We start from the raw sequence: 23287 nt of genomic DNA on the forward strand, positions 1-23287 counted from the left end.
TATACCGTTAATGTGATTGGGGATTTATTCTCATTGGGAGGAGAAAAAAATAATGGGAATTTTTTCTCAATTATTAACTATTCGATAGGACTATCCAACCGTAGAACATAACCTGTTTGCATCTAAGCATGTTAGGAGCTGGAATTCTCCTACTGCACGAGGTGGATACCAAGCCTTGTCTCCCTCTGCGGTCTCCCATTCTTCCTCGACCACAGTGGAGCATGCTCAGCAGAGACATCGGTCTCAGCATCTTGCTCAGACTCATGCTGTTGGTCTAGTTACTGCTGGCTCTCCAGTTACAGCTATAGTAACTAGCAATAGGCGGCAGCGAACAGACGTTCCTGGGTCAAAAAGTCACTCCACTGAGCATGCTCGTGAGGCGACCTCTCATTGGTGGTCGGTCATCAGCTGCTTAGGTCCTGTGCCGGGTCTGGATTGGCCTGCGAGCAAGGTCCTGTCTGATTGGCACAATCTATAAAAGGATCTTTGGTGCCTGTCAATGCGCTAAGATCATTTATGTTACTTGTGTGTGTGGATCACTACGGTAGTGTGGACTTGTCTGTGTGTGCTCAGGGCAGGCACATAGCCTTTAGAATTCCGGCACCTCCGGAGAGAAGTTTGTGTGAGTGCACACGCTGTGACTGTGTCCACTACCTGTTCCCTTGCCCCTGAGATGGCAGCGCTCTCCGGTGAAGTAACAGGATATTTCACATAGCACCATTTCCACTACTTGGCATTTAGCTGCACCATACAGTCCAGGGACAGCTGCATTTCTGTCTCTACCCCTGTGTGAAGCTATCAGAGCTGGGTAATTACTTTCTGTTCACACAGCGTGACATATAACCCCGTGTGCTTTCAAGAAAACTTGCCGCATGCTTTGTTCACTAGCTGCGGTTTTACATCTCTGCACAGTGGACCTCAGGTTGCGATCACACTTCACCTTAAGGGTTTACAGTGGTACATTCAGCAGCTGGAGTGCAGGTCATCCGCTCTTGAGCTCGTGACCTCAGCCATGGATGTTACCACGGTAGTGGCTCATGCAGCCTCTGAAGCTGCATCTCGTGTGTCTGCTGCCACCTCTGTTCCATCCCTCTCTCGTCTCCCTCAGCCCGATTCGTTAACCAGTGTGCTATACATTTGGAGCTACTGACATCATGTTTCCCATCCGAACGGGCTAAGGTCGGATTCGTGATCTCACTGTTAACAGACAGAGCGTTGGAGTGGACAACACTGCTGTGGGAGTGCAATGATCAGGTGGTGCAGAGCGTCTCTTTTTTTTTAGTGCCCTGAAACTGTTCTTTTTAGAGCCTCGTGTTACCCACGATACCGCGTTCCAACTTCTGGCTTTAACCCAGGGCTCCTCCATGGTCAATCATTACTCATCCGATTCCGAACTCTAGCTTCCGAGTTGGAGTGGCCGGATAAAGTTCTTATCCCTGTTTTCTGGAAGGGACTGGCTTATCATGTAAAGGATGCTCTGGCCATTAGGGAGATTTCTGCCACACTGGAGGAGTTAATTTCTGCCTCCATTCACATCGACCTTCGTCATTCTGTGCGAGGGTTGGAGCGAGCCCAGTGTCAGCAGAGGTTTCGGCTGGCTCCAATCTTTGCCAAGAATCTAGAATCCCCGGTCCAGGTTCTGGAGCTACAGGACGCCATGGAGATTTCTCGAGCGGTATCTAAATCTCGTCCCGCTCGAGAACCTACGATCTGCCATGTCTGTAGGCAGTCTGGTTATTATGCCAATAAGTGTCCCCAGCAGCAGGGAAATGACTGCGTCTAGTGGCCATAGAAGATGGCTCACCAGTCACAGCAGCGTTTTCCTCCAAAATTACTTTTAAGGTGACACTGTCCTATAGGTCGATCTCTCTCCATGCAGAGGCTTGCATGGATTCTGGGGCAGAGGGTAATTTTATGTCCTATTCTTTTGCCCAACAGCATGCAATACCCCTGGTTATGCTCTCCAGGCCCGTTACAGTTAAAGTGCTTAATGGTTCTACATTACCCACTCAGATCACCCATCAAACCATTCCCCTTTCCCTCAAGGTTTCTCCAGAACATCGGGAGTTAATCTCCTTCTTCGTCATCCACGAGGGTATCGATGAGGTGTTGTGCCATCATTCACCTCATATCATTTGGGCCACGGGGTGTATACAAGGATGGAGTAAGGCATGCCAGGGACAGTGTCTCAAGGCACAAGTTCAGGTTGGGTCATCCGAGGTTCCCGCAGATCTAACCTTGCTGCCCAAGCATTACTGGCAGTATGTGGATGTATTTTCTAAAAATGCTGTGGAGATTCTTCCTCCCCATCATCCCTATGATTGCCCGATAGACCTCATCCCATGGGCAGAACTTTCTCATGGGCGTTTTTACCCTTTGTCGCTCCCAGAGACTGAGGCAATGTTAGGGTTGGCGGAATGCACCGAGTATATATATGTATAAATAGGTGCGTTCACAACCCGGGGTCCACAGTGCAGGAGAGGAACCTGCTGCTGGCAAATGGTGGCGCTATATGCCGGTATAAGCGAACTCTGTTAACTTCACAGATCTGCTAGAAACAAGATACTGTGCCCTGTTAGCTTCACAGGGGAACACAGCTAACTGCTGAGCTGATGGCAGTCAGTGGTCATGCACCAGAAAAGCACACAAACACTCCTCACCGGAGGTGTCGGTATTCTAGGGGCTTATTTCAGCTGGGTCCCTGAATACATACATTCAAAACTCCTCACCAGAGGTGCCGGTATTCTAGGGGCTTATTTCAGCCGGGTCCCTGAATACATACATTCAAAATTCCTCACCGGAGGTGCCGGTATTCTAGGGGCTTATTTCAGCCGGGTTCCTGAATACATACATACAGGCGTGACCACAAATAACAAGCTCATGACACGAGGAGATACTAGCGCATGGCCGTGCGGCCATGCAAACCTTTTATAGCTGCAGCAGCTTCATGTCCTTCTTAGGGAACCAATGGAAGTTGCTGCAATACCAGAGCAACTTCAGGACCTTCCTAGAGGACCAATGGGAGCTGCAGTAGTACTTGGGCATGTGACCCCTGACCTCCAATGAGAGGTTTTACCTTGGGCATGCTCAGTGTGTGCAAATCAGGACTTAGTCTCAGAAAAACCTGCTCACCGCTGACCAATGCAGGCTCCAACAGCAGAGCCTGGAAAGGCAGCAGTAACCCTTTGCACAGTATCAGACTGAGTGAGACACTGGGACCGACGTCTTCGCTGAGCAGGCTCCACTGTGGCTGATGTAGAATTGGAGACCCTAGCAGACATGGATCAAGATTCCCCCTGTGCAGCGGCGGGAACTCGACTCCTAAAAGGCAATGTCGGAGAACATAAGGGAGAATCCAGTGAGGGGTCTTATTAGGAAATCGGTGTCTCCTGCAGGAGCTGGGTTCTTCTTTGTTCAAAAGAAGAATTGGGAACTTCATTCTTGCATAGATTGTAGGGGTCTGAATGCCATCACAGTCAAGAATAAATATCCTCTGCCACTCATCTCCGAGCTGTTTGACAGACTGCGGGGTGCTAGGATATTTACCAAGTTAGATCTGCGAGGCGCCTGTAATCTAAAACGCATTCGCGAGGATGATGAATGGAAGACGGCATTTAACACCTGGGATAGACATTATGAATACTTGGTAATCCCATCGGCCTCTGTAATACCCCGACCGTCTTCCAGGACTTTCTCAGTGACATCTTTTGGGAGATGTTATCCACTTCAGTAGTTGTCTATTTGGATGACATCCTTATTATCTCTCCCGATCTGGATGCTCATCGTAGAGATATTGCCACAGTCTTTGAACTCTTGCGTGCCAACGCTAAACTTGAAAAGTGTGTCTTTGAGCAGGAGTCCCTACCATTCCTTGGCTATATCATCTCAGCCAAGGGTTTGGCTATGGATCCTGCCAAGGTGGAATCGGTGTTGAACTGGCAAGATGCACATTCACTTAAAGCGGTGTAGCGCTTTATGGAATTTACTAACTACTACCGCCAGTTCATTCTCCACTTCTCTACTCTGGTGGCTCCCTTGGTAGCTCTCACTAAGAAGGTAGCTCACTCTAAGCTATGGTCTAAGGAGGTCTCTGAGGCCTTTGTCTTATTAAAGTCCCATTTTGCTAGGGCTCCTGTGTTACATCGGCCAGATGTGGATAGGCCCTTTATACTGGAGGTGGATGCCTCTTCCATTAGTGCGGGAGCTGTTTTATACCAGAAGGATGCTAACAGTCAGATACAGCCCTGCTTTTTCTTCCCTAAGTCTTTCTCACCGGCAGAGAAGAATTATTCCATTGGGGACAGGTAGCTACTGGCTATGAAGTTGGCCTTCTCCAAATGGAGATATCTCCTGGAGGGAGCTCGGCATCCCTTCCAGGTTTTCACAGACCATAAGAATCTGCTCTATCTGCAAACGACCCAACGGTTAAATTCCCGTCAGGCCAGGTGATCTTTATTCTTCTCCCAATTTAAGTTTACCATACACTTTCTCTCAGGCGAAAAGAATTTATGGACTGACGCCTTGTCCCGTTCCATCGTCTCTTCTGAAGAAGGGGATGAACCATAGCTAATTGTTCCCTTGGAGAGTCTGCAAATGGTGTCTCCTGTTTAGTTAACGTCGGTGCCTCCAGGCAAGACTCTAGTACCTCCGAACCTGTGGCCAGAGGTCCTCTCTTGGGCTCACACATCTAATTTGGGTGAGCACTTCGGGACCAAGAGGACTACTGAGCTTCTGGTGAGGTCATATTGGTGGCCGTGGATGGCACATGTCATTTGGGACTATGTTCAGGCATGTGTTTCTTGTGCCAAGAACTTGCCTTCCCGGCAGAGGCCCGTGGGTTTGTTACACCCCCTGCTGATGGCAGAGAGATCCTGGGAAATGGTTAGAATGGACTTCATTGTGGGCTTGCTCAAGTCCCGTAACAATACTGTCATCTGGGTAGTCACCGATCATTTCTCCAAGATGGTACATCTTGTTCTCCTTCCGCGTGTACCATCAGCATGGGCTATGGCTGTGCTTTTCATGAAGCATGTCTTCCATCTCTATGGGATGCCTGATAAAAGAGTCAGTGACTGGGGTCCGCAGTTCGCTTCTCGGTGCTGGAGAGAGCTCTGTCGGCTGCTCAGTATTGAGATTAATCTCTCCTCAGCATATCATCCCGAGATGAGTGGATTGTTGGAGAGGCCCAATCAGACTCTGGTCACGTATTTGCAGCACTTTGTCTCTGCCAGGCATGATGACTGGGCATCCTTGCTGCCATGGGCAGAATTTGCCCTTAATAATGCTGTCGCCGATTCTATAGGGCAGACACTATTCCTCCTTAATTACAGTCAGCATCCGCGTGTTTCCGTGCCCATTCCCATTTCGTCTTCCGACTCTAGGGTGGTAGACTGGGCTGTGGAGGCTCGTGACATCTGGGACCACATGCAGGATGCCTTTCTGGCCTCTGAGAAGAGAATGAGGGTCCCTGCTGATGCGCATCGCCGTCCCGCTCCAGTCTTCACGTCCGGCAACTTAGTGTGGCTTTCAGCTCATAATATCAAGTTGCACGTAGAGTCCACTAAGTTTGCTCCTTTCTATCTGGGTCCCTTTAAAGTCTTTGAACAGGTTAATCCTGTAGTATATAGCCTGTCCCTTCCACCGTGCCTGAATATCACTGACACATTTCACGTCTCTCTCTTGAAACCCGTTCATATGTCTCAATTTACTGGGTCTTCTGCTGGGACTTTGGGTTCGTCTTCAGACAATTTTGAGGTAAACGCTATTGTTGGTGCCAAGGTTGTGCTTGTCAAAACATTTTTTTGGGTTGATTGGAAGGGTCCTGGTCTGGAGGATAGGGATTGGGTGCTGATTGAGCACATTCATGCCCCTCAGCTTATTGCGGCCTTTGAGCATAGCAAAGCTCGCCGGAGGGCGCTAGGGAGGAAGAAATGTTAGGCGCTGGGATTCTCCTACTGCACGAGGTGGATACCAAGCCTTGTCTCCCTCTGCAGTCTCCCATTCTTCTTTGACCACAGTGGAGCCTGCTCAGCAGAGATGCTGGTCTCAGCATCTTGCTCAGACTCATGCTGTTCGTCTAGTTACTGCTGGCTCTCCAGTTACAGCTATAGTAACTAGCAATAGGTGGCAGCGAACAGACGTTCATGGTCTAAGTCCAGAAATCACTCCACTGTGCATGCTCCTGAGGTGACCTCTCATTGTTGGTTATCAGCTGCTCAGGTCCTGTGCCAACTCCGGATTGGCCCACAAGCAAGGTCCTGTCTGATTGGCACAATCTTTAAAAGGATTTTTGGCACGCCCGCTGGCATGCTAAGATCATTTATGCTACTTGTTTGTGTGGAACACTATGGTAGTGTGGACTTGTCTGCTTGTGCTGAGGGCAGGCATATAGCCTTTAGAATTCCGGCTTCTCTGGAGACGAGTTTGTGTGTATGCTCAGGGCGATCGTATAGCCTTTATAATTCCGGCACCTCCGGAGAGGAGTTCATGTGAGTGCATATGCTGTGACTGTGTCCACTACCTGTTCCCTTGCCCCTCAGAGGGTAGCGCTCTCTTGTGAAGTAGCAGATGATTTCACATTGCACCATTTCCACTAGCGTGGCATCTAGCTGTACCATACATTCATGGGACAGCTGCATTTCTGTCTCTACCCCTCTGTGAAGTGAACAGAGCTGGTTAATTACCTTCTGCTCACATAGGGTGACATTTAACCCCGTGTGCTTTCAAGATCACATGCCGCACACTTCCGCCATTGTTCACTAGCTATGGTTTTAAATCTCTGCACGGTGGACCCAGGGTTGTGATTGCACTTCACTTTAATTTATACTTAATGTGATCCGCCAACCCTAAGAAAGTATCTGCACAATTCACAGGTGTTGTGTGCATATGAGCCCATACATATAATGAAAACACATTCATTGAAAGCTTAAAGGGAAAGTGTCGGGTGCCCCATGCCATCCAACCCAGCAGCATTCACCTTTGTAGGACTAAATCCCTTGCCTATCCAGCCCTGTATAATGTTATTCATTAAAAACGAGTTTTAAAAAAGTATTTATATTATCTCCATTTACCAAGCTAATTAGGACTTTGACTAGTTAATGGGGCGTTAGTTTCCTTGGACTAGTCAGCCCTTCTTCCAAGTTATCACGTCTGTATGGGCGTGATAACATAATTTGCATGAGCCAACTCCATCACCAGCTCCTACAAATCTCACACGTGCGCAACATTAATTTCTGCAGCGTCACTGCGCCTATGTAGCCGGGTGTATGCTTCCTGCTTCAGAGATGCAGTGTGCATGATCAGAAGTGTAGAAGACAGCTCATGTCCATGGAGGAGCTGAAGAACAGCCAGATTCAGGAGGAACAAGACAGCTGGCACAAACACATGATTGAAAAAAGCTGAGTACATCCACAAGATTTGGAGCTGATGTTGATGTTAGCTCATGTAAATCCACAGGGGCGTGATAACATGGAAAGTTGGCCAACTAATCTGGTGAAACTAACTCCCCATCAACTAGTCAAAGCCTTAAAGTGAACCTGTCACCAGGTTTGGCTGATACGAGTTACGACCACCCCCTTCAGGGCTTATAAACAGCATTTTATAATGCTGTATTTAAGCTTCAAATCCAACCTGTAAGAAAAGAAAAATAATTTTTATTATACTCACCTGCGGGGCAGTCTGGTCCGATGGGTATTGTTCTTCTTGGTCCGGCGCCTCCCATCTTCTTGCGATCCCGTCCTCCCCAGAATCGCTCTCCTGCGCAGGCTCTATTGACGGTAGGACAAACTACTGCAGTACTACAGGTACTGGGCCTCTCTGACCTTTCCCGATGCCTGCGCACTGCAGTACTTTGTTCTGCCCTCAATAGGGCAGATAAGTACACCTGCGCAGCAGCGCGATTTCGGGGAGCCTGTGTGGACGATGCAGGAACTTGTGATGAGCGAGTATACTCGTTGTTCGGGTTTTCCCGAGATCGGGTGGTCTCCGAGTATTTATGTCTGCTCAGAGATTTAATTTTTTCCACAAAAATTTAAAATAATCAATAAATGTTATTCAACTTCACAATTGTATTCCACTTGTTGTTGATTGTTCACCAAAAATTTACATTTGGTATCTTTATGTTTGAAGCATGATATGTGGGAAAAGGTTGAAAAGTTCCAGGGAGCTGAACACTTTCGCAAGGCACTGTACTTAGGACATTATTTAGGCTATATTGTTTACACCTGAGCTGTGTTCTAGCCACGATAGAGTGACAATTTTGGTATTGGGGTTCAATCTGTATGGTAGGGAGTCACTGTACAAGTATGTATCTGCTTTGAGCACCATTATTATCCCTAAAAAAAACAAAACATTTATTTATTTTCTGCCACTTGCTTTTGCTGAGTGTCCCCTACGGCATTTTCTGCTTTTTATATTGTATGTTTTTGATGTGTATCAATTTTAACCATCTTCCCTGTCCCTGCTGAAGAAAAGCAGGCCCAAACCATGATGCTGCCACCACCTTGTTTGACAGTGGGGATGGTGTGTTCAGGGTGATATGCTGTGTTGCCTTTACGCCAAACATATTGTTTGGCATTGTTGCCAAAAAGTTCAATTTTGGTTTCATCTGACCAGATCACCTTCTTCCACATGTTTGTTGAGTCTCCCAGGTGGCTTGTTGCAAACTTTAAACAACACTTTTTATGGATATCTTTGAGAAATGGCTTTCTTCTTGCTAATCTTCCATAAAGGCCAGATTTGTGCAGTGTATGACTGATTGTTGTCCTATGGACAGACTGTCCCACCTCATCTGTAGATCTCTACAGTTCATCCAGAGTGACCATGGGCCTCTTGGCTGCATCTCTGATCAGTCTTCTCCTTGTTTGAGATGAAAGTTTAGAGGGATGGCTGGTTCTTTGTAGATTTGCAGTGGTATGATACTCCTTCCATTTCAATATGATCACATGCACAGTGCTCCTTGGGATGTTTAAAGTTTTAGAAATCATTTTGTATCCAAATCCAGCTTTAAACTTCTCCACAATAGTATCATGGACCTGCCTGTTGTGTTCCTTGGTCTTCATGATGCTCTCTGTGCTTCAAACAGAACCCTGAGACTATCACAGAGCAGGTGCATTTATACGGAGACTTGATTACACACAGGTGGATTATATTTATCATTAGGCATTTAGGAAACATTAGATCATTCACAGATCCACAATGAACTTTTGGAGTGAGTTTGCTGAACTGAAAGTAAAGGGGACTATAATATTGCACACCTCATTTTTCAGTTTTTTGAATTTCCTCAAAAATATTAAATAACCAATAAATTTCGTTCAACTTCACAATTGTGTTCCACTTGTTGATTCTTCACCAAAAATGTACATTTGAGATCTTTATGTTTGAAGCATGATATGTGCGAAAAGGTTGAAAATTTCAAGGCAGCCGAATACTTTCGCAAGGCACTGTATGTTCACACTTTGCATTTTTGTTGAGCGTTTTTCTGCAAGAAATCCTGCCGTCTTGGCAGTAAAGATGCTGCATACAAAAAGCTGTTTTTTCTGCATACTTTGCTTCCTTTTTTCAGAATCCCATAGTTTAGCTTTGCTTCCACAACATAAGCATGAACACAGATCACCAATGCAAGAAATATATGAAACAGAATGCCATTTTTGGAAAATCTAACTGTGGGGTGAGGTGAAATGGTTGAGAATAGATTACCTAAAGGCCCCGTCTCACATAGCGAGATCGCTAGCGAGATCGCTGCTGAGTCACAAGTTTTGTGACGCAACAGCGACCTCCATAGCGATCTCGCTATGTGTGACACGTACCAGCGATCAGGCCCCTGCGGTGAGATCGCTGGTCGTGTCGGAATGGCCTGGACCTTTTTTTGGTCGTTGAGGCCCCGCTGACATCGCTGAATCGGTGTGTGTGACACCGATCCAGCGATGTCTTCACTGGTAACCAGGGTAAACATCGGGTTACTAAGCGCAGGGCCGCGCTTAGTAACCCGATGTTTACCCTGGTTACCAGCGTAAATGTAAAAAAAAACAAACAATACATACTCGCCTTTCGGTGTCCAGGTCCCTTGCCGTCTGCTTCCTGCTCTCACTGACTGCCGGCCGTACAGTGAGAAGTGAGAGCACAGCAGTGACGTCACCGCTGCGCTCTGCTCTCACTGTACGGCGGCACTCAGTCAGAGCAGGAAGCAGACGGCAAGGGACCTGGACACCGAAAGGCGAGTATGTACTGTTTGTTTTTTTTGGTAACCAGGGTAAACATCGGGTTACTAAGCGCGGCCCTGCGCTTAGTAACCCGATGTTTACCCTGGTTACCCGGGTGCTGCAGGGGGACTTCGGCATCGTTGAAGACAGTTTCAACGATGCCGAAGTCGTTCCCCTGATCGTTGGTCGCTGGAGAGAGCGGTCTTTGTGACAGCTCCCCAGCAACCACACAGCGACTTACCAACGATCACGGCCAGGTCGTATCGCTGGTCGTGATCGTTGGTAAATCGCTTAGTGAGACGGGGCCTTAAGACATGGACAGAGCTTTCAGTTGGTAGGACACTATTTACCTTTACACTTTGGTCGGCTACACGCATTGTTCAACTTCACTCCTTGGTTGGACACTGTTTTCTTTTTTACACTTCACTAATTCAATTAAACTGTACTAATCCTATTAAATTATACTAGTTCTAAACTGTTATTCTCAACTACCATGAACATCAAGACATTATAGTTTAAATTTGGAAAAATTGCAAATATAAATGTGTTTCACTTAAGGCCCCGTCTCACTAAGCGATTTACCAACGATCACGACCAGCGATACGACCTGGCCGTGATCGTTGGTAAGTCGCTGTGTGGTCGCTGGGGAGCTGTCACACAGACCGCTCTCTCCAGCGACCAACGATCAGGGGAACGACTTCGGCATCGTTTAAACTGTCTTCAACGATGCCGAAGTCCCCCTGCAGCACCCGGGTAACCAGGGTAAACATCGGGTTACTAAGCGCAGGGCCGCGCTTAGTAACCCGATGTTTACCCTGGTTACCAAAAAAAACAAACAGTACATACTCGCCTTTCGGTGTCCAGGTCCCTTGCCGTCTGCTTCCTGCTCTGACTGAGTGCCGCCGTACAGTGAGAGCAGAGCGCAGCGGTGACGTCACTGCTGTGCTCTCACTTCTCACTGTACGGCCGGCAGTCAGTGAGAGCAGGAAGCAGACGGCAAGGGACCTGGACACCGAAAGGCGAGTATGTATTGTTTTTTTTTTTTTACATTTACGCTGGTAACCAGGGTAAACATCGGGTTACTAAGCGCGGCCCTGCGCTTAGTAACCCGATGTTTACCCTGGTTACCAGTGAAGACATCGCTGGATCGGTGTCACACACACCGATTCAGCGATGTCAGCGGGGCCTCAACGACCAAAAAAAGGTCCAGGCCATTCCGACACGATCAGCGATCTCACAGCAGGGGCCTGATCGCTGGTACGTGTCACACATAGTGAGATCGCTATGGAGGTCGCTGTTGCGTCACAAAACTTGTGACTCAGCAGCGATCTCGCTAGCGATCTCGCTATGTGAGACGGGGCCTTTACTGCTGTACCTGCTTTTTTTCACAAAAAATGCAAGAAAACCTGATACCTGCATTTTTTGCTGCATTTCTGCACTTACCCATTGCTTTCTATGGGTGAAAATGTTGAAAAAACACTGAAAGAAGTGACATACTGCATTTTTCAAAAACCAAGGCATTCTACAAAATACTGAGGACAAACCAAGCTGTGTGCCTCAGATTTCTAAAATTTCTTAGACTTTGCTGGTATCGTAAAAAGTATCTGAAATTTTGAATAAAAAAAACGCAGAAAAAATGCAATATGTCTTAAGTCTTGACGCTTAATCTTACCAGAACAGGCAGAAAAGGGCTGTACTATTAAGCTATAATCTGCCCCTAACATCCGCGGATGGAGTGGAGCTCATTTTGCATCTGTAACTGATTACTTCTGTTGATCTCTCACAGCGGCATTTACAGAGGCACTTGAAAATAAAAGAAAAAGTTTTACGAAAAGCAAAAAATATAAAAATTGTAATCACTACCCTTTTCACACATGAAAAGTAATTAAAAAGTAAATACATGTACACATGTGGACAAAATTGTTGGTACCCTTCCAATAAAGTAAGATAAACCTACAGTGGTCAGTGAAATAACTTCAAGCTGACAAAAGTAATTTTCAATTTAAATTTACTGAATATCAATTGATGAGAATCAGAAATAGTTTTTGAATTGTGGTTCAGCAGACAAAATGGAAAATGACCCAGACAAAAAGGATGGTACCCCTATAAAAGAATGAAAATAATTTGAGCATAGGCATTGTTAGGGATGGCAGAATGCACTATATAAAATATAATAATGAAGTACGTTCGCCACCCGGGGTCCACCGTGCAGAGATGGAAAACTGAAGGTAGCTGAATAGCGAAAGCCGCAGACAGTGTTAGGCCGGCGTCACACTTAGCGTAGGGAAATACGGGCTGTTTTTTACAGGCGTAATACACAGAAATGATCCCAAAACAGTGATCTGTATGTCATCCGTAGGCAAGGTGTGGCTGCGTATTTACGCATGTCATCCTCATAATGTAATCCTTATGTCATCCATTCTGCGTTTTTTTCTCGCAACCTTGCAAAATGGACATACAATGGATCCATGGGCTCAAATATTCATGAAAACATACTGTATATACAGTCTATATATATATACAGTACAGACCAAAAGTTTGGACACACTTTCTCATTTAAAGATTTTTCTGTATTTTCATGATTATGAAAATTGTACATTCACACTGAAGGCATCAAAACTATGAATTAACATGTGGAATTATATACTTAACAAAAAAGTGTGAAACTGAAATTATGTCTTATATTCTAGGTTCTTCAAAGTAGCCACCTTTTGCTTTGATGACTGCTTTGCACACTCTTGGCATTCTCTTGATGAGCTTCAAGAGGTAGTCACCGGGAATGGTCTTCCAACAATCTTGAAGGAGTTCCCAGAGATGCTTAGCACTTGTTGGCCCTTTTGCCTTTACTCTGCGGTCCAGCTCAAAACCATCTCAATTGGGTTCAGGTCTGGTGACTGTGGAGGCCAGGTCATCTGGCGTAGCACCCCATCACTCTCCTTCTAGGTCGAAAAGCCCTTACACAGCCTGGAGGTGTGTTTGGGATCATTGTCCTGTTGATGGTCCAACTAAACGCAAACAGGATGGATTGGATTGTAGATTGGGCACTGGGTCTCTAAAAGGTTCGCCATCACTGGCCTAGGCTATAAGAAGGTTACCAACACCCCTAAACTGAGCTGCAATACCTTGGCCAAAACCATGCAGTGCTCCAACAAGACATGTTCCTCTCAGTACAGGCCTCACCATGGTCTACCAAAGAAATTGAGTGCACACCATCTTCTAAAGAAGATGCACAAGAAGACCAGCAAACAGCTTTCATGCATCTTGGCATGCTTGCCACCAGTCTTTCACACTGCTTGTGGAGCAAAAATGTAAGCAGTTCTTTTTTGTTTGATGGCTTGTGACTATCTATCATCCTCTAGATTACATTCCAGAGGTTTTCAATGGGGTTCAGGTCTGGAGATTGGGCTGCCCATGACAGGGATTTGATGTTGTGTTCTCTTAATTTTTGCCAAAGCTGTACTGTACCTGTAAGCATAATATTGATAGATAGGATCTAACAGGCTTCTATACTTGGCAAATCCTGAGGGACTATCATTGCAAATAGAGATAGAAAACTGATTTAATTTGAATTGAATTTGAGTAAAATTTTATAAAATTTGTAGGTCATATTCACAAAAATGATAGGGTCTTTCTCACTTTAGTGATATACTGGAGATGACATGCACTGCACGACATGTGAATTGCACAGTTTTATTCAAACAATGTAAAGATCATATTGTTCAATTCCACTTCGGGACTGATACATTTTTGTAAAATTAAAAGACTGATAAAAATTAATAAAAAATACACTCAAAAATTCCCAATTGAAACAATAAATAATAAAGTAAAAATAATGCTCCTACGAAAGTACACAATCATAATTGGCATCACTTTATCCTTAACAATACGCACTATAATTATTTAATCATTTAATTGTTTAGCTTGCAAAATAACACAGAAAAAAATGATGAGCAAAGCCATGATTGTTTTTGTTTCATTCATTTTCTCAAAAAAAAATATGAAATAAAAAAGTGACAAAAACATTTCATGTACCCCAAAGTAGTACCATAAAAAATACAGCTTAATCTGAAAAGAAAAATGGCTGATAATTTCACCAAAAGTAACATACGAGTATGGTAAAATCATTAATCAATGCATCACAATTTGCTTTGAATTAGCATAATGCAAATTGAAGGAAAAGTTTTCCTGTGTTCCACTATCAGGAGGACTTTATTTCATGCAACTGTTGTTAGTGATAGAAAATCTTATGAAATGTCTCCATTTGTTACACAGCCAAGATAAAGGAGAAAATACAGCTGCTTCTATAGCAGTAAAATCTGTAAAAGGAGGACATGATGTCTTCTAAACAGTTAATACTAAAAGATGAATTAGCTTCATGTAAATGGATGATCTACTATGCGGAGAAAACTGCTTCTCCATACACACAGAGAGCACAATATTCCATTTAGCTGAAGCCTTGACAGATCTGTAGCTGGTTCTTCTACACTCCTTCTCCTTCTTCTCCATAATACACAGGAGTCCATCATACTTCACTTATCACAACATCCAGAAAAAAAGTAAGATTGCAGCACAGATCTCTCCTATGTTTACACCCAGTCTCCTCCAGTAGAGTTGTGTCTTCCAACGCAAAAATAGTAAGTCTTATAAAAGTAGTGTCTCATAAGAATACAGTAATAAGGACTATCCCGTAAATAGTAAAACAGTAACATGCAGGCTGACATTAGCTCAGGAAAAGGGTAAAAACAGTTCACACTTAGCAGTGGAGTAATCTTCTTTATTAAAGTAAAGTTAAAGTATGTCAAATAAAAAGCATCATAGAGTAGCAGGAGACATCTCAGGAACACTGGTGCCCACCTTGGCGCTGTCTAGTGCATGTTGTTTGGAATACTTTTAAAGAATTGATGTTAATACAGAAGATGATGCCATTGGTGAGAGCCATCTCTTTTTCACCTTCCTGTTGAAAACTCGAAAATATGTCAAGATAGTTAGACAGTGGAGAGTCCAACTTCATCATCCCTTTCTGAAAGATTCAGAGCATTGTTTTACTTAGTATATTTTTAATTTTTCCTAATCATAAGTATTTGAGGAACATTTGTTTTTTGGTCTCCTTCTATCTCATAATATGCCCCTGGAGGTGATAGGACCTTTTTAATGCAATTATAATTAAATGTTGGTAAGCTTTTGGTCTTGGGTAAAAGTTGTAAAAAACTGCATAGTCAAACTTTATGAAAGTAGCTAGAACCTTAACATTCTTTGATTTATTAATATTATAACTGCCTCCAAAACCTCTTTATTTCTCAGACTGTAGACCAGAGGATTTAACATTGGAACCACAACAATGTAGAGCATTGATAGCAGCAAGTCCTGGTCCTTTGAATCTTTTGATTCAGGTTTCATGTACAAGAAGGTACTCGGCCCATAGAATAATATAACTGTGATGAGATGGGATGTGCAGCTGGAGAAAGCTTTTATACGTCCCGCTGAGGAATGGATCTTCAAGATGGCAGAGAAGATAAAGACGTATGAAATAATGATGAGAATAAATTGAACAAGGAAAATACCACAAATTTCAAAGAATATGAAAACTTTCTGGTTGTGAGTGTCAGTAGAGGAAAGATCAAGTAATGAATTTAGATCACAAAAGAAATTATTAATTACATTGGAATAACAGAATTGTAGAACAGATGTCAGTAATGTATGTAATAGAGAATTTATTACACCAAGTATCCAACAGGCAGTGGCCATTCCAATATACACGTTCTTTCTCATTATTATGAAATATTGTAAGGGCTTACATATCGCCACATAGCGATCATAGGCCATCGATGTCAGCAAGAAAACTTCACCATCAACACATAAAATGTAGAAACATAATTGAGTCATACAGCATCTAAAAGAGATCCTGTGATCCTGGGTCCAGGTGATAAAAAGTAGTTTTGGGACAGAAGTAGAAGTGGATGTGACATCTGCAATGGCAAGGTTACACAAGAAGAAATACATTGGGGTGTGTAATTTTGGGACCAAGCACACAAGAAAAATAATTGTTAAGTTTCCCAACATAGTAATTAAATAAATAATTAAAATGCCAAAAAATAATTGAAGTTGACCTGACGACATTGAGAAGGCGGCAATGTGAAATTCATTTTCAGAGCTTCCATTTTGACAGATATTCATGTTGTCTTAGTATAAGTAACTGCTTCAGAGACTGGAATCTGATTTATCAGCATATATGAAGGAATGTAAATCTAATTTCTCATTTGGGTGGTCCAATTTGCCCGAAAACAGTAGCTGTAAAATGACATGGAACATAGTAACATACTGATGTGTTCATCCTTTCAATTTTGTATATTTCTAAAAGCTCAAGAGACAAATTCACACTGTTATCGTAATATGCAAGAGAGACCTTCAACAGACTGCTAATCATATTACAACCATGGAGTGATCACATGTATAGTAAATATTGGAGGGCAAAAGCCCCATGGGGCCGTAGCATCACCATTTGGGTGTTGGTAAGCTATACTTGTACTTACTATGCATTTCACTGTGTGCACTACTTTATTTATGTATTAGGGATCTATGGATCTTAGCATCAGGGGCCTTTTTGGATTGTATAATGGTACTATTGACTATATGAAGCCTGTAATTTATTCCTTACCCCGCAGTCTATGATCCATGCATTGACTTATTGCACTACAGTTTGTTATGCCTATTCTTGTAAATATCCTGCCCATCCTATGGTGATGCTTCTTCTGTTTTTTGGCTCACTCTAGCACTGTTGGCTATTTTTTAATCTTCATCATTGTTTTTATACAATTCAATAAAGTTTTCTATCATTGTTCAAAAATACGTGTATGGTTATATGCTTATATGTACTTTGCGTAGAACAGGTTCTTATCCTTTTGATTTGGATACAATATTTTCTGGTTAGTTTTCTAATCATTATGCTATATAGATTGTGTATCCTCAAGCAGGAGTAATCATTGGATTTATAGTATACCCAAGTAGCCCTATTCCTCCCATTCTGTATATTCTTTTTTCATTTTTATTGCCCGGATGTAGTACTTTGCATTTGTCCTTGTTAATAACCATTCTGTTAGTTGCTGCCCTCTGCTCCAGTTTATTTACATCTTTTTGAATCCTCTCTCTCTCTTCTCTAGTATTAGCTATCCCTCCTAGCTTTATGTCATCAGCAAATGTAATCAGTTTACCCTCAATTCCTTTATCTAAATCATTGATAAAGATGTTGAACAATACAAGGCCCAGGACAGAACCCTGTGGTACCCCACTTGAGACATTCTTCCAACTGGATGTGCAGCCATTTATGACCACTCTTTGGGTCCGATCACTAAACCAATTATGAATCTACCTAACAGCTGCCTTGTCCATTCCATACTTAAGGCCCCGTCTCACATAGCGAGATCGCTAGCGAGATCGCTGCAGAGTCACAAGTTTTGTGACGCAACAGCGACCTCAGTAGCGATCTCGCTATGTGTGACACGTACCAGCGACCAGGCCCCTGCTGCGAGATCGCTGGTCGTGTCGGAATGGCCTGGACCTTTTTTTGGTCGTTGAGGTCCCGCTGACATCGCTGAATCGGTGTGTGTGACACCGATCCAGCGATGTCTTCACTGGTAACCAGGGTAAACATCGGTTTACTAAGCGCAGGGCCGCGCTTAGTAACCCGATGTTTACCCTGGTTACCAGCGTAAATGTAAAAAAAACAAACAGTACATACTCACCATCTGATGTCCGTCAGGTCCCTTGCCGTCTGCTTCCTGCTCTGACTGAGATCCGGCCGTACAGTGAGAGCACAGCACAGCGGTGACGTCACCGCTGCGCTCTGCTCTCAGTGTACGGCGGCTCAGTCAGAGCAGGAAGCAGACGGCAAGGGACCTGACGGACATCAGATGGTGAGTATGTACTGTTTGTTTTTTTTACATTTACGCTGGTAACCAGGGTAAACATTGGGTTACTAAGCGCGGCCCTGCACTTAGTAACCCGATGTTTACCCTGGTTACCCGGGTGCTGCAGGGGGACTTCGGCATCGTTGAAGACAGTTTCAACGATGCCGAAGTTGTTCCCCTGATCGTTGGTCGCTGGAGAGAGCTGTCTGTGTGACAGCTCCCCAGCAACCACACAGCGACTTACCAACGATCACGGCCAGGTCGTATCGCTGGTCGTGATCGTTGGTAAATCGCTATGTGAGACGGGGCCTTTAGTCATTGTTTCAATAAGGATTGTGTGAGATACTGTACTTTGTCAAGATATACTATACTGTATCTACAGCATTTCCCTTCATTGCCTTCTATGGGTAAAAAAATGGTGAAAAAAAAAGAATTGACATGCTGATGTTTTAAAAAATGCAGCAGTTTTCAATTCAGTCAGGAAAAGAAAACAAGCATGTGCATGAGATTTCGTAAATAGTGTTCTAATATATTATGAATGTAATTCTTTCTTTAAAGAAATAGAAAAAAACATTTATAGTGTACATAAACTATATAAAGGATTGATGCAGTGCACGTACCTCAATATTAGTGTGCTTTATTATCTTCATTGTTGTTCAATTTGTGAAACCCGAAAAACCTGCTTATAAAATGCAATAACCCTCTAGGGTTTGGGGTCCATTGAGAAATTACAAAATGATTAGCTTTTTATGACACCATATAAAAAAAAAAGTACAGTATGAGAATGTAATATACTGCATAAAATATATAATATAAATCATAACATATTCACAGAAACAGAATATAATATCAAATTTAGTTCTCATATGTTAAAAATTCAAATAAAATTAAAATAAAACATGTTTATTCATTATTAATTAAATTTGAGCCTAGATCCCATGTTTCACATATCAAAGAGAATTTTTTTTTGCTTTGTGTCTCTGTGTGTTTTGGGCTATTTCATCTGTTGATGATGCTAAAAGCATAATGCTTAATCCCTTAATGACCACCGATACGCCTTTTAACGGGGACAGTTAACGGTACTTAAACCACAGCACCTTAACAACGCTGAGGAATAAGGGTATATTGCCCCCCAGAGTCGAAATTTATCTGTGGTCTCAGATACAGTGGGTAGCTGAGACCCCAGAGAACATGATTTGGGTCGGTTTTTACCGACGCTGGTGTTGCGATCTCCATTATTAATGGTATAACGGTGACCGCAAAAAAAAAAGTCTGATTTTCCATTTAATTTTTCTCTCCTCTGATGTGATCGCACATCAGAGGAGAGAGAAATAGGGTCCCCCAGCCCTTCGATCACCCTCCCCAGTACCTCTGGTGTCCCTGCATCCCCCCGTGAAGTCCTCCGGGCCGCCGGCGTCTCTTCTTCCAGGAAAAAATGTCATCAGAGCAAAGAGAAAAGGAATCCCCCAAGGCCCCCGATACCTCCAGTGTCCCTGGATCCTCCTGCCTCCCTCGATCCTGTCCCCTGGCCCTTAGCATCTTCTTCCAGGAAGAAAATGAAAGACGCATGCGCAGTGTGATCGCCGAGATCTGCCGGCTGGCACCCGGCAACAATAGTAAATTTTTCTTATTGGTTCATTGTGATCACTGTGATAGACTTTATCACAGTGATCAAAATAAAAAAATAGTAAATAAAAAAACCCTTTTGTCACCCCCATAGTTATGAAATAAAAATATATATTTATTTCCATTTTTCCATTAGGGTTAGAGTTGGGCTAAAGTGAGTTGGGCTAAAGTTAGGGTTAAGGTTAGGCTAAAGTGAGTTGGGATAAAGTTAGGGTTAGGGATAGGGTTAGGATTAGGCTTAGTGTTAGGATTACGGTTAGGGTTCGGGTTAGGAGTGTGTTAGGGTTAGGTTTGTGTTTAGGGATATGGATAGGGTTGGGATTAGGGTAAGGGGTGTTTTGGGTTTAGGTTTATGATTAGGGTCATGGAAAGGGTTGGTATTAGGGTTAGGGGTGTGATAAGGTTAGGTTGGTGGTTAGGGTTATGGTTAGGGATGGGATTAGGGTTAGTGGTGTGTTGGGGTTAGGTTTGTGGTTATGGTTATGGTTAGGGTTGAGATTAGGGTTAGGGGTGTGTTGGGGTTAGGGTTGGAGTTAAAATTGGGGGTTTCCTCTATTTAGGTACATCAGGGGGTCTCCAAACGCAACATGGCACCCCCATTGATTCCAGCCAATTTTGTGTTAAAAAAGTCAAATGGTGCTCCCTCCCTTCTGAGCCCTGCCATGCACCCAAACAGTGGTTTTTCCCGATATTTGGTGTATCGATGTACTCAGGAGAAATTGTACAACAAACTTCGTCATCCATTTCTCCTGATACCCTTGAGAAAAAAAAAATTGGTTCCAATGTAAAATGTTTGTGAAAAAAGTAAATTGTTAATTTTTTCCTTCCACATTGCTTTAGTCCTCGTGAAGCACCTGAAGGGTTAATAAACTTCTTGAATGTGGTTTTGAGCACCTTGAGGGATGCAGCTTTTAGAATGGTGTCACTTTTGGGTATTTTCTGTTATATTGACACCCCAAAGTCACTTCAAATGTGAGGTGGTCCCTAAAAAATGGTTTTGTACATTTTGTTGGAAAAGTGAGAGATCGCTGGACAATTTTTAACCTTTATAACTTCCAAACAAAAAAAACTGTTTCCAAAAGTGTGCTGATGTAAAGTAAACATGTGAGAAAGGTTATTTCTAAAGTATTTTGTGGGACACCATACTCTGATTTAAGGGCATACAAATTCAAAGTTTGAAAATTGCAAACCTTTCAAAATTTCATATTTCATTTTTTTTTCATAAATAAACGCAAGTCATATCAAAGAAATTTTGCCACTAAAATCAATTTCAGAACAAGTGGGATCCATTGAAGCATTCCTGAGTTATAACCACATAAAGTGACAGTGGTCAGAATTGTAAAAATTGGCTTGGTCATTAAGCATAAAATTGGCTGTCACAAAGGGATTAAGGTTCAATAAGAGATGATTTGTTCTTTAATATGTTTAAATCTATTTCTCTCCATACCTGGTGTTATTTATTCATGTAAATAATGTCTATGAAGTGTTTTAAAAATTAAATAAGCTCATGTTCATGAATTCCTGGAGAGGTTTAATTAAATTAATTTTAGTGGTTTCATTCAAAAATGAATTCATATCTGAATCCAGCGATTAATTCCATATGTGTGGGATTCATGTCCTTGAAAAAGGGCAAAATTACAGGTAAAGGAGGTCCCTTGTAAATATACCAAGTTTAACCCCTGGTATAGAACCAGGGAATTAGTGACATGTTGCACTGAGCATACAGCATAAAGCTGACACGCTTGCCCTGTCATCTGTATGAGCTATCTCACAGACTACACGGGAGTATTCTCATTGTTCCAGTGTACTAATGGGGAAAAAGGTTTGATATGGGAGTCCAACAATCTATGTTTGCCTTTAACAATCATGTCAATCAGTCCACTGTAATATCTCCATTATCATACTCATTTTGGCGAATTCTCTAGGATGAGTTCTGGATACCCTGGAGTGAAAGTGACCATTCAGAAACTTGGAGATGTTTGGAGGGAGGTTCAGAGGAAAATTGGGGTGGCTCACTTTTGGCAAAAACGTAAGGCCGATAGGAAACATTTGGCTGGTTCCACATTCAAAGTTGGAGATGAAGTTTGGTTATCGTCCAAGAAAATAAGGTTAAAAGTACATTCGGCAAAGATGGGTTCGAAATTCATTGGCCCATACGAGATTCAGGAGGTAATAAATCCAGTTGCCTTCAGATTAAAGCTTCTGCAGTCCCTTCGTATCCCTAATGTTTTTCAAATCTCTCTTAAAGAAGTTTGTTCCTTCTGTGTTGCCTGCCTCTTTCCCTCCTCCAGTCTCTGTTGATGGAGATTTGAACAATAAGGTGCAGAGAATCGTGGATTCTCGGAGGGTCCAAAATTCCCTCCAATATCTTGTTCACTGGAGGGGATATGGACCCGAGGAGGGATCCTGGGTTCCAACTCAGTCGGTGAAGGCTGATCGTTTGGTTGGAGCTTTTTATCGTAGGTTTCCTAGGAAACCTGGACATCCGGTGGCCCCCCTTGAAGAGGAGGTACTGTCATGATTTCTCTGCTCAGAATGTCTAGGACTCGATGATGGACAGCTCTGCCATTCTCCTATCCTGTGCAGGGGCGTGCTGAGCTGTCAGTGCTTTGATTGACAGCTCGGTTGACCTATCTGAGACTGAAAGGAGCAGAGATTTCCACAGGTGCTCCCTGTTCTTGGTAATTGCCCTGCTATTTAGGTGACCTGTCTGGCCCAGATCACTGCCAGTCAGAAGCTTGTTCTAAGCTTGTGCTCCCTGCTGTGTATTTGCCTGTTTCCTGTGCTGTAAGTTCTGATCTGCTGCTGCTGACCTTTGGACCGTGTTCTGACTACCCATTTGTATTTGCCCCTTTATATCTGATATTCTGCTGCTGACCTTAGGACCTTGTTCTGATTACCGTTTGTTATTGCTCCTTTTCTTATCCGCTATTTCTCTGGTATTCTGACCCTGGCATGTGACCTGACTTAAGATTTTGTATTTTCCCTTACTTTACTACGTGTTCTTTTGGTATTGACCCCAGAACGTCTGACTTCCTTGACTCACGGCCCGTCTGTGAGTTGTGACTAGCGTCACTCTCAAATTGCTCAAACTCGTCATGACCTACAAATTTCATAAAATTTTTATCTCAAATTTAATTCAAATAAATAAGTTTTCTATCTCTATTTCACATGGTAGCCTGAGATCTCAGGGTTTGCCAAGTATAGAAGCCTGTTAGATCCTGCCTATCAATATTATGCTCACAGTTGCAGTATATCACAAAGTGGGACAGCATAAAGTGTCTGCAAATTGAGATTCTGGTTTGGCTATTATCCTAAGTCATGTGACAAGGCTCGTTAAAGGGTCAACATTGACTTGTAGGATTGCTACCTTCCAATAGGTAGCACTAGAGTTCTAGCTCTCTTCCTCTCTGAAGAGACAATTTGCATAATTAGCACTGAAGATATGACACTTTGATACTATGTAAAGTAGTCAGTGTACAGCTTATATAACAGTGAATATTTAGTGTGCCCTCTAAATAACTCAACACACAGCAATTAATGTCTAAACCGCTGGCA

The 23287-nt window shown here is 43.2% G+C and overlaps 1 protein-coding gene across 1 annotated transcript; it reads right to left on the bottom strand.

The window, feature by feature from the left end:
• Window positions 1–15434: 15434 nt before the first annotated feature.
• On the bottom strand, window positions 15435–16373 carry LOC143774849 (olfactory receptor 5AR1-like). The gene has a single exon (XM_077262618.1). It carries the CDS (start codon window positions 16371–16373, stop codon window positions 15435–15437), a length of 939 nt encoding a protein of 312 aa, XP_077118733.1.
• Window positions 16374–23287: the final 6914 nt, after the last annotated feature.

This window comes from Ranitomeya variabilis, chromosome 5 (assembly GCF_051348905.1).
Source record: "Ranitomeya variabilis isolate aRanVar5 chromosome 5, aRanVar5.hap1, whole genome shotgun sequence".
Taxonomy (NCBI): Eukaryota; Metazoa; Chordata; class Amphibia; order Anura; family Dendrobatidae; genus Ranitomeya; species Ranitomeya variabilis.